Source organism: Cyprinodon tularosa, unplaced genomic scaffold (genome assembly GCF_016077235.1).
Source record: "Cyprinodon tularosa strain WSP-4 unplaced genomic scaffold, ASM1607723v1 ctg582, whole genome shotgun sequence".
Lineage (NCBI taxonomy): Eukaryota > Metazoa > Chordata > Actinopteri > Cyprinodontiformes > Cyprinodontidae > Cyprinodon > Cyprinodon tularosa.
The window spans coordinates 327,287-339,863 of NW_024039321.1; the positions used below are offsets into that span (position 1 = coordinate 327,287).

Genomic DNA, 12,577 nt, shown 5'->3' on the forward strand with positions numbered 1-12,577 from the left:
TTAATGAAAAGTTGAGTGTAAGGAAAAAGTGTCTCATAAAAATCCATGTAGGGGCAAAAGGCTTTAAAGAATTGTAAAGAGAACCTTTTCAAGAGCCGTTGGGTCATAATGAGATTCCCCATCCATCAACTGCAGCTCAATTCAAGGCTTTGGCAACTAACAGACATATCCATGAAAGAGTAAAACTGTCACTTTCTTTAGGCTACCTTACCCATAAGCAAAGAGTCTCAGATGTGTCAGACCCTTTAAATAAAACCATATATTTCACAGCATTTTATCAAGTCCAATGTGCGTACACTGCCTTCCAGTTAACTTTTGACAACTTAATGCTCTATTTTTCTGACTAAGCAGGTACCTCCTTAAACTAAAAGTACATATAATCATTTTAATGACTGTAGTTTCACTGATTAGCCAGGAAACTGGCCTCACCCAAAACACATTTGCAAAATAAAATCTTAAAGAGCCAATAAAGAAGACCAGCTGAAAACATCCTGGCATAATGATCAAGATTAAGCAAAAAATTATACTCTGATTTCCTGAGGGTCAACATGAGAAAGTCCATAATATAACCTTTTTTAAAATCACCATTGGTCTCTTCTGCCCTAGGATTTTTATAGAACTTTGTGTCCTAAACCACAATGATTCCTCAGTTAGCTGACATTAAGCCAAATGCCAGTCCTGTCAGGAATGTTTCTGCCCTTCAGCAGCACCCAAAGTCCCTGCACTCTATTCTATCTGTGGACCGTGTTGTCTTCTTTCTCTCTTGGTAAGGTCCTGTGTCTGGTTTAATTTACCTCCCATCTTAAAGTAAAGCTTGGGGCAGCATTCTCTCTCTCTGTTCTCGCTCGTTCTTAATTTGGAGCACAGACTCATAAACTCTAGCCTTTGCAGATAATGCGGTTGATTCTTAACCCTAGTTATCTATTGCTTGTAATCTAAATGCAGCGCGGTTTAGATCAAAGAAGGTTGTGAACTATAAGGACTACGTTTTGCCAATTTAACCACAAATAAACCCCCAAGAGCAGAAAGTTATAATATTTACCATATATATGTATTTTTTTAACTGTTGGGCTAAAATAGATCCGTCTCCAAATGTAATGCATGAACAGCTCTATGCAGTGCTTGCCTCTGCTAACTGTTTTTAAGTTGATAACATAACAAGATTGATTCATGTAGTTTTGGTCCAAATAAGATATAATGGAATACTTGGGACTAATTAATTATTTGTTTTTAAAGTATTTGGAGTGCTTTTAATCACTTTATGTCATGTCAATGTGTCTATTCCTCTCTCTAGCTGAATCGAAGCATTACCAAATATTCAAATGAGGTGATCACATCACATAGCAACTTTTAAGAGAGCCAGTAGTGACTTTCCTTGCTGAATAGTTGGTAACAGTGTTTGCTAACCTTCTATACAGCATGTAGAGAATGCTTAGTGTGAGGTATTGCATTCGAGTCAGTGAGTCGATGCAATCAACTGGTTTTCATTAGATAGAAAATGTTGAATCAATTTGACAGTATGATCTGGTTGAACTGTAAAGTGCCTTGAGATAACATGCATTGTTAATTGGCGCTATATAAATAAACTGAATTGAATTGATAATGAAAACCAAAAAGTTTTTTTTTCTGACACAGTGTTTCAGTTTTTTATGTTTGTATCTTCCTGTATGAGTTTGGACTTCTTACCGTGAGCCTTTTGTCCGGGTTGACTTCAATCATTCCTTTAAGCAAAGCTTGGCAGTCAGGTGGTATAAAGTGGGGCATGTGGAAAACTCCGCTCTTGACTTTCTCCAGAAGCTGCCGCAGGTTGTCATGGTCAAAAGGCAAGGCACCCTGACATGAAACAAAAATTATGATTTCATCCAATACACAGATGTTTGCTGTTGATTTTCTACATGGTTTAAGTTTTGGGTATCCTAAAAAAAAAGATTATTTTGGCACAGATCTCTGATCATAGATTCAATTCAATTCAATTCAGTTTATTTATATAGCGCCAAATTCACAACACATGTCATCTCAAGGCACTTTACAGTTCAACCAGATCAAATTGATACAAAGTTTTCTATCTAAGGAAAACCAGTTGATTGCATTGACTCATTGACTCAAATACAATCCCCCACACTAAGCATGCTTGTAGCGACAGTGGAGAGGAAAAACTCCCTTTTAACAGGAAGAAACCTCCAGCAGAACCAGGCTCAGTGTGAGCGGCCATCTGCCGAGGCCGACTGGGGTTCAAGGAGACAGAAGCAGAGATACAAAAAGCAGCTGTAAAAGGCGGCCCCGTCCAGGAAACACACAGCCAGGCAGACGAGCTCCAAGGCAGCTCCCATGCCAGAGGACGAAGAAAGCACATCCACTCAGTCACGGTCAGAGAAACAGGACCACACTGGAAAACAGGCCGATCTCCAACATCTATAAACAAGGGTGTTGATAGAAGCAGCACAGCTGATGTTTCTTTCCAGGATGACGTCACAGCCAAACAGGAACAGACGAGGCAAAGCTACTCTGAGGAAAAGCAGAGAGAGCAGAAGGTTAGAGATTGAACTAACAGATTCTGCAGAATAGGAGAACAGAGAGAGAATGAAGCAGAATGATGAAATGGGGGTCCCTATGTCCTCCAAAAGTCTAAGCCTATAGCAGCATAACTATAGAGATAGCTCAGGATAACCTGAGCCACTCTAACTATAAGCTTTATCAAAAAGGAAAGTTTTAAGCCTAGCCTTAAAAGTAGACAGGGTGTCTGCCTCACGGACTAAAACTGGTAGTTGGTTCCACAGGAGAGGAGCCTGATAACTAAAAGATCTGCCTCCCATTCTACTTTTAGAAATTCTAGGAACCACTAGTAAACCTGCAGATTGAGAGCGAAGTGCTCTGTTAGGAACATAAGGAACAATCAGATCTCTGATATAAGATGGAGCTTGGCCATTTAAGGCTTTATATGTGAGAAGGAGGATTTTAAATTCTATTCTTGATTTAACAGGAAGCCAATGAAGAGAAGCCAGGATAGGCGAGATATGATCTCTCTTTTTAATTTTCATTAGAACTCTGGCTGCAGCATTTTGGATCAGCTGAAGGCTTTTAACTACAGTTTGTGGACTTCCTGATAGTAAAGAATTACAATAGTCCAGCCTTGAAGTAACAAATGCATGGACTAGTTTCTCAGCATCACCCCTGGACAGGATATTTCTAATTTTTGCAATGTTCCTCAGATGAAAGAAGGAAATTCTAGAAACCTCCTTGATATGGGACCTAAATGACAGGTCCTGATCAAAAACAACACCAAGATTTTTTACTTTATTATCTGAAATCAGTTTAATCCCATCCAAATGAAGTGACTGGCTAATCAGTTTCTTTTTCAGAGACTCTGGTCCAAAGACTATAACTTCTGTTTTGTCTGCATTCAGAAGCAGAAAGTTAAGAGTCATCCAGGTTTTTATGTCTTCAAGACATGCCTGTAATCTATGTAATGGGTTAGCTTCATCTGGATTTATAGACAGATATAGCTGGGTATCATCAGCATAACAGTGGAAATTAATCCCATGCTGTCTAATAATTCTACCAATTGGGAGCATGTATAAAGTAAAGAGAATTGGTCCTAGCACTGATCCCTGTGGTACTCCACAGGTAACCTTTGAGCGTGTTGAAGATCTATCATTAACATGAACAAACTGAATTCGATCAGATAGATAAGATTTAAACCAGTCTAGTGCTGTTCCTTTAATTCCAACAAAATATTCAAGTCTTTCTAAAAGAATATTATGGTCAACTGTATCAAATGCAGCACTAAGATCCAAAAGGACGAGCACAGATACAAGTCCATTATCTGAGGCCATGAGAATATCATTAGTGACTTTCACCAGAGCTGTTTCAGTGCTATGATGAGCTCTAAAGCCAGACTGAAACTCTTCAAAAAGTTCATTATGGTGGAAGTGATCGCAAACTTGTTTGGCAACTACTTTCTCAAGAATTTTGGATAAGAAAGGAAGATTGGATATAGGTCTATAATTGACCAAGTCATCTGGGTCAAGAGACGGTTTCTTAAGCAGAGGTTTAATTACAGCAACCTTAAAAGCTTTAGGTACATATCCCTGTAACAGAGATAGATTAATCACATCTAAAATGGAGGAGGAGATCAAAGGGAATACCTCCTTAAATAACCTGGTTGGAACTGGATCTAACATACAAGTTGAAGGCTTAGATGAAGACAATAATTTTGCTAATTCAGAGAGTTCAACTGGATCAAAGCAGTCTAAACCCAGTTCAGATTCCATGACTACCTCAGGTACAATCGCGGATAGAGGAGTGCTTATGATCTTATTTTTAATAAGATCAATCTTATTTATAAAGAATCCCATAAAGTCATTGCTGCTAAGAGCAGGTGGAATGGACGGTTCAACAGAGCTATGGCTCTGGGTGAGTTTGGCAACTGTATTAAAAAGAAATCTAGGATTATTCTTATTCTCCTCTATTAATGAGGAGAAGTATGCTGCTCTTGCTTTACAAAGGGTCCTCTTATACAGCAGTAAACCATTTTTCCAGACTAGGAAGGACTCTCGCAGGCCTGTGGAGCGATATTTTCTCTCCAGTTTCCTAGCATTTTGCTTCAAAGTACGCAGCTCTGCATTAAACCAAGGAGCAAGCTTTCTATTTTTAACGGTTTTCATTTTCAAAGGAGCTGCGTTGTCTAAGGCAATACGCAGAGAACTAGCAACCCCATCAACAAAATCATCAACCTGTGAAGGGGAATAAGCTAAACTTTTGCACTCTGCAGCACTGCTCAGTGACACAGAGGAGAGAGAAAGTGAAGCAGATTCTTTAAAATTTATAACTGCACTATCTGATAAAGATCTACTAAAATTGAACCTTCTTTTGGGGGAGGAGAACTCTGTTAAAGTAATCCTGAAGGTTATTAGAAAGTGGTCAGAGAGGACAGGGTTGTGAGGAAATACTGTTATTTCTTCACATTCTATGCCGTATGTCAGCACAAGATCCAAAGTATGAAGATGAGAATGCGTGGGACTATTCACATTTTGAACAAAGCCAATAGTGTCTAAGATAGCATTAAAGGCTGCTCTTAAGCTATCGCCTTCAATGTCAGCATGGATGTTAAAATCTCCCACTATGATGACCCTGTCAGTATTTAATACCAAATCAGAAAGGAACTCTGAAAACTCATCTAAAAATTCAGAGTAAGGACCTGGTGGACGATACAAAGTTACAAAAAGAAGAGGTTTTCTTGCCTTGAAATTTGGATCAGGGAAATTAAGGGTTAAATGTTCAAAAGAGTTGTAGGTATTAACTGTTTTGGGAGTAATCAGTAAGTCAGACTGGAAGATTGTTGCTACTCCTCCTCCTCGCCCAGAACTTCTGGGGATGTGAAAATTTAAATAGCTTGAAGGAGTTGCCTCATTTATGCTCACATAATCCTCTTGCTGCAGCCAGGTTTCTGTAAGGCAAAACAAGTCAATGTGATTATCACAAATCAAGTCATTAACTAGTAGACTTTTAGAGGAAAGCGATCTTATGTTAAACAGACCGCATTTAATTGTTTTAACTTTTTCCCCAATTTGAGTTATTTTGATTTTAATTAGATTATCATGATTTACTCCTTTGGGAATCTTTGCTAATTTATTAGATTTTGGTCGTGGGCAAGACACTGTCTGGATGGAGTAAAGAGTGGGTAACAGTAGAGAAGCTGCAGAGATGTGTGTTAAACTACAACTCTGCTTCCTGGTCTGCACCCTGGGTGGTCAGGGTTTTGGAGGACTAATAAATGTGGCCAGATTCCTAGAAAGAAGAGCTGCACCATCCAAAGTGGGATGGATGCCGTCTCTCCGAATCAGACCAGGCTTTCCCCAAAAGGATTGCCAATTATTAATGTAGCCCACGTTGTTTTCAGGGCACCACCTAGACAACCAGCGGTTGAATGACGACATGCGGCTAAACATGTCATCACTGGTCAGATCAGGGAGGGGACCAGAGAAAATTACGGAGTCCGACATTTTTTTTTTTTTTTTTTTTGGCAAACTTACACACCGATGGCAGTCATACTGATGTTATCATAATCAGGTGATCACAAATTTTTTATTAAAACCTATTGGGACATCAAGACATGCATTATTAATGCCATAAACGGCTTTTTCCCTCAAATAAATTTTGTTAACAGAACATGAACCACTAACTGTGCTCTAAAGTAGACTAACCAATCAAAGATAAGCAGATATAAAAGATATATTATTCCATGTTCTCACAGGAGATTGGGATAGTAGGAACTCAGCACAACATAAACAATAAAAGCAGCGACTGGGTAAATACAACAACTGTTCTGGAAAACACTCAGATTGAAATATCAACCCAGAGAATATGCCAGCTCCTGTCCTAATGGTAAAACCCCCCACACAAAATGTGTTTGCAAAACACAAAATTAGACGTTGATATATTTTCTGTTATGTTTTATTATTGACTTTAGGGAATCAGGATGTTTGCATCATTTAGAAATTGTAATACTGGGCAAATAAAATCTACGCATGGTGTTCCTTACGGCTGCATTTTTGGGCCACTGGGATTAACTAGATAATCCCATAGTGCAGATAACACAATGTTATATCTTATTATGTAGTGCTAAAAATAAATGACTTAATACATATTTCTCAGTAAATATGTCCATAATATAAACAAAAGATATAAATTACTGTCCAGCTTCTCTACTGTTATCTACCTATTTCTCCATCCCATCAGTGTCTTGTCTACGACTGAAATAAAATAAATTTCAAATAAAAAACCACGATAGTCAAATTAAAATTAAAATGACTCCAAATAAGAAAAGGTTTTCAAACCATTAAATGTGATTAATTTAACATATGATATGTGCTCAAAAAATGTTAATTATTAGCTTTATCTGTGATAATGAAAGTAATTCATGTTGTCTTACAGAGACCTGGCTGCAACTAGAGGCATATGTTAGCATAAAAGAGACAAATTCCTCCAACAGTTCAAATGTTCACCTTAAATTTAAATGTTCACCAGGAATTCTGGAAAGGAGGAGATGCAACAGTATTTCAGTCTGACTTATTGATTAGTTAGAAGCCAGTCAATAGCTACAGTTTTTCTGAACATTTAACCCTTAGTTTCCCCCATCCAATTGTAAAACAATATAGCATATTATCTTTGTAACTTTGTATCTTCCACCAGGTTCTTACTCTTAATGTTTAGATTAGTTTTCAGAAATTTCATGGTTCCTATCTGAATTAGTGTTAAACTGACAAGGTAATCCATGCCAAAAAATATAACATTTAATAATATCTAAGACTCAAATGGCTTTTTTCAAAATGTGTATAGTCCCACACATTCTCATTTTTATACTTTGGACCTTGTGCTGACATATGGCATTGATTATGGAAAAATAATAGTATATCCTTACATTCCTGTCCTTTCTAACTATTTGTTAGTACACTTCACACTGAATTTAACAGAGTTCTCCTCTCCCAACAGAAAGTTTCACTTTAACAGTTAGTGCAGCATCAAATTTAATGAGCCTGTTCCACTTTAATCTCCTCTGTTTTGCTGAATAATACTGCTGAGGGCAACCATTTAATCTATTCCCCTTTTTTCTGAGTTTTTTCTCAGATTAGATAGGAATCATGTATGCATATAGGGTGACAATGTCTCTCCAGTTTACTTATATAAATAAAAATAATTAAATCAATTAAAATTAAAATAAAGAGTTAATATTCTGGCTGCAGAAATGGTTAAAATAAAGATTAACAGAAAGCTCAAACATCCACATCGAAACCTGTGCTCTAGGTTGAAACATCTATAAAAATTCTAAAATCAGCCTGTAACTCTTTTCTCAATATAAAGATACACAAAAAGCTGATGCAACATTTTGTAATTGCAGCTTAACAAGCCTTAGTCCAATAACCTATCGCCAATTGTGGAAATTGACCAATTGGTAAACTAAATTGGACAGCATTTTATTATTCCAAGGATCAACTATCAACTATATGACTAACAATTTAATCATTTCTCTGTATTTATCAATTGTCCATGTGTGCTTTCGGTGTCTTTTCAATCTACAGACCTGCTTCTGTAAAGTATTTCTAAATAGCCTTCTACATTATGAAACATGCCTTTCCTCTGCATAATATCAATCACTTAGGTTTCCCTGACTGTTAAAGTTCTCTCTGTAGCCTTGTAGCCCTCTAACCTCTGCTGTGCGGCACTGGCACTTTACTGAATCAATCCTTGATTAAGTAGAAAAGCTGATTGCCAGTTACCTTTCCATGCACTGATCATATATCTGATTAGAAGAGCTGACATGTAGTTTAGAAACCAACTGCAATGCTACTTTACACTTGTTAGAATTAATCTAGCTAATGTATTAAGGGGATGAATGTGTGGGAAAAGGAACTTGGTAGTAAGTGAGGAAACATGAAGCAATGAATAGGAGGATCGGGGATCAAAAGGGAAGAGAGGGAGAGGCATGTTAAAAGCAGGATCTAACAGGTCAAAACTTGTATGTAATGGAAGTGGCATAGAAACCAGGTGAGTCCCATGAAGTGAATGTACAATGCCTATGTGTGCGGGTGTGATGATGGGGAACAACAGGAACATTACTATATGACATTAAACCAAACACAGAATAAAGCCTGAACTCAGTCGTGAAAATATTTCTTAAAAGCCAATAAATGGCATACTTTTAAATCTCTTACATTTGTTACAGGAATAGTGGGACAATAAACTGTTTGAAAATAATGATTTTGGGCAAAATATTTACAAAAGATACATAATTGTAAAAAAAAAAAAAAAAAAAAAAAAAAAAAAAGGTCCTCACCACAAGTAGAGCAAAGAGAATGACCCCACAGCTCCAAACATCAGCCCTGCGACCATCATACCTCTCTCCCTTTAACACAGAAACACAAACGGAAAGCATTAGAAATGAACACACACTCACAATCAGGAAGTAAACACTCAGAGCTAAACAACTCACCCTGATGACCTCTGGGCAAGCATAATGAGGAGATCTGTGAGGAAACAAAAGGAAAGTGTCAACAAATAATAAAAAAGAACAACGGTTGCTTCTAAATTAAATAGAAAACCAAATAAGGTGAGCCGAGGTCAAGATAAATCCCTTCCTAACTTAATCTCTGAGGCATGGATGGTTTTAAATGTTTAAAATCCTCTAGAGTGGTGAGAGTTACAGAGAGAACAACCAAACCCCTGGAAAGAAGCAGCTCTTCTCTGCAAAAGGAAAAAATGGTTGAACTTTATTAATGTAAATCAAATAATTATTCAATTTCAACTCAGTTTTTTTATATAGCCCCAATTCACAACACATGTCATCTCAAGGCTCTTTACAATTTACCAGATAATACAGTAAAACTGATTCAAAGTTTTCAATCTAAGGAAAACCAGTTGATTGCATCGACTAATTGACTCAAATGCAATCCCTCCCACTAAGCATGCTTGTAGCGACAGTGGAGAGGAAAAACTCCCTTTTAACAGGAAGAAACCTCCAGCAGAAGCAGGCTCAGTGTGAGGCTGTAAAGGCCAACTGTGAAATCATTATGGAATCATTGAATGAGTGAATCACAAATGAAATGAAAATTTAACCCAGCAATGTGCAACACTAAAAAAAAATACCTACAACAGTCCAACCACACAAATGGGTCTCCAGTTAAAAGACAACTGAAGAAATTAACTGTAGAAACAAACAAGAACATTTTGAAAGAAAACTAGTAACACACATTGATTTGTTTATCTTCATGTCATATTAGAACATAGTTTTGAAGAAGGAGAAAGAACAGTGTTTTTAAACTATAAAGGTTTTAAAAGGTGTGCCATTTATAAAGACTGTTTCCTCTGAATTTGATTTTACCAGCTACTATAACACTTACATTTGCATGTCTTAAAAAAAAGCTCCAGCTCTGATGCTTTGGATAGAAGATGTTATATGAACTTCACTATTCAATTCTAGCTAAATATTTCTAATGGAATTTCAATCTTGGCTTTGCTTTGGTCATTCTATCAGATTAATTTGTTTTCATTAAGCTTTTTAAATGATCTATTTTATAGATATTTCCTAATCACGTGAGCCAGTCCTTTTGCCTTCTCCTATCCAGGGTCGCAACACCAGCCTTGCAGACAGACTTGACAGAGGTTTTTAGACCAGATACCCTTCCTGTTGCAGCCGGTAATCAGAATAATTTTCCCCTTTTCTATAAAAAGCAACAGTTTCAACTCACCCACAGCTGGTCTCCAGTAGACTGTCCCCAACCTGCAGTGAGGCCATACCAAAGTCTGCTATCCTTATGTTATTCTTCTCATCCAGCAGAAGATTCTCTGGCTTCAGATCTCTGTGACTAAAAAAACAGAAAATAATGATAGTTATGCATCTATTTAAAATATCACTAAAAAAGCGTACATAGATTGTAATATTAGCATCTTTTAATAGGAATATTTGGTGGAACAAGCAGTTCCCCCCTTAAAGGTATAGATGCTATTCTTTATTTACTTTTAGCCATTTGTGTGGTATGTGCAGTTGTTTGAAAATGGCAGAGGGTTGTAAGACAAAAAGTATCTACAAAGTGTATAAGAAGAAAAGAAAGGCCTCGGAATAGGCAGATATATCCCAGAATGCTTTGCGTGGAGAGCTCTTCTCGCAAACCATTATGGGATTTGCTGTCACAGCAGGCCACTCTAGTTTTCTTTCAAAATGTTCTTGTTTGTTCCTACAGTTAAGGGCCTTTTCTCAATATGTGTACTTGTGCGTTCTCGTGTGCTCATCAAACGTCATCATCCTCAAGCCCCTAGTACTGTTATAATTCAGAACAGCAGACCGAGAATGAACAAAGTCCCCCTGGCTGTTGTTCTCGGTCATCCCTATTTGGCGAGTATGCATCAGAGCAGACTTGTCCGTTCTGGAGATTATTCCCCCACTAAATGAAAAAAGTTAGAATTTATTATTATCTAGAGACTATTAATAACAGGAGGTGAAATGCAGCTCCAGACGAGCCGAGCGTGTGGTGATGTCACAAATACGCTTCTGTTCCAATAGACCCATATTTATTCTCCTGTTCTCCCCAACTCCATACTTTACTGTTTTCTTCTCAAGAACTTACTTGGAGAGGACACCAGTCCGTACTCACATTCTAGTGAAGTGAGAAGCGGCGAAGGTCTTATTTGTTTCTACAGGTCTGCAGTTGTCTTTTAACTGGAGACCTATTTGTTTGTCCAACCAAACAAAAGACCCATTTGTTTGGTTGGCTTAATTTTTCATTGAATTTTTCATCTCTCTGAATGGTAAGTTAACTGTGTTCCCAATAAAGTCCATTATATAGTCCCTGCTCCATATAGTGATTGAAGGGTTTAGGGGTTAGGGCAGGCATTTGGGCGCAGTAAGCTTGTATGAGCTCTGAGAACAGCAGCTTTTAAACAGAGCGTGCATGAGGAGAAATGGGCTTGTGCATGCTCTTGCACGTGTTTGATAGGCGTTCCGTCTTGGGAGCGGGCACAGGGTTGTACTTTAGATTAGATTACTAAGTATTATACTCAAGACAAAAATATGAAAAACACAAGAAAAGGGAGTCATGCCTCACTCAAAGTCTTTAACTGCGGATCAAAGAAGAAAGCAGGGTGTATTGCGAATAAAGAAGATGAGAGCGGAACAGACACCAGAGGCTATAGACTCACTCCGTACCTCTGTTAACGCAGCCATGCAGAAGCATATTGTTGGCTTGTTTGTTGTTTTTTAGCATGATTATTAGGAAAAGTTGTGAACAGATTTTAAGGTTTACCAGAGGTGCACATCATAGAAAAGAACAATTGTTTAAATTTGATCATTATCAAGATCATATCCAAGTTCTAGCTATGGGTTTAAGCAGTACAGGGCAGCCCGGGCCTTCAAAGCCTTCACTGCTGACCTAAAATCAAACAGAAACATTAACCTACATTTATAACCTAAACTTTATTTTCTTTCTATCCAACTGTATTCATTTATTCCAAAGAATCTATCAAGATGTATCTAGAATCAGCAGTGCTGGTTTTTAAAAAATATTAATAAGGAATGTTTTCTTCAACCAATCAGATTTCTGATTTGCCTTATAGGGCTGCTATTGGGTCCAGCAGAACTTCAACATTTTCTTTCATCTGATTGGTCAGTTAGAGTAAAAACGTTTACAGCCAAATTAATGTAGTGACAGTCTGCAGTTTAGATTCGCTTTGGTTAAACATTTTCTGGTAATTAGATGCCTAATGAATCTGAACGGCTAATGATGATGTAAATGTGGCGGGCGGCGGTTATGGACTAAAGGTTTGTCGTTGCCTTAACTGGACTTGTTGCTTAAATGATATCTTTATTCATCCTCACACTAATCTTCCTTGATACATTTCATATTTGATTACTGGTGGTTTATTTTACTTTATGGGGGCGACAGTGGCGTTGGATGTAGGAGTTTGTCCTGACATCGAAGGGTTGACGGTTCAAGCCCCAACTCCGACTTTCAGTCTCGTTGTGTCCTTGGGCAAGACACTTCACCTGCATTGTCTACTGATGGTGGTCAGAGGGCCCAGTGGCGCC

General features: G+C 37.7%; 1 protein-coding gene across 5 annotated transcripts in view; it reads right to left on the reverse strand.

The window, feature by feature from the left end:
* LOC119797413 (serine/threonine-protein kinase BRSK2-like) overlaps positions 1–12,577 on the reverse strand; it is a 49,014-nt gene that overhangs the window by 23,469 nt on the left and 12,968 nt on the right. For all 5 annotated transcript variants that reach the window (XM_038306474.1, XM_038306475.1, XM_038306473.1 and 2 more), the window contains exons 5-8: positions 10,245–10,361; positions 8,990–9,023; positions 8,834–8,902; positions 1,687–1,833 (exon numbers count right to left, since the gene is read on the reverse strand). In XM_038306474.1, the coding sequence (XP_038162402.1) occupies positions 1,687–1,833; positions 8,834–8,902; positions 8,990–9,023; positions 10,245–10,361 (367 nt within the window). The remainder of the gene's footprint in view (positions 1–1,686; positions 1,834–8,833; positions 8,903–8,989; positions 9,024–10,244; positions 10,362–12,577) is intronic.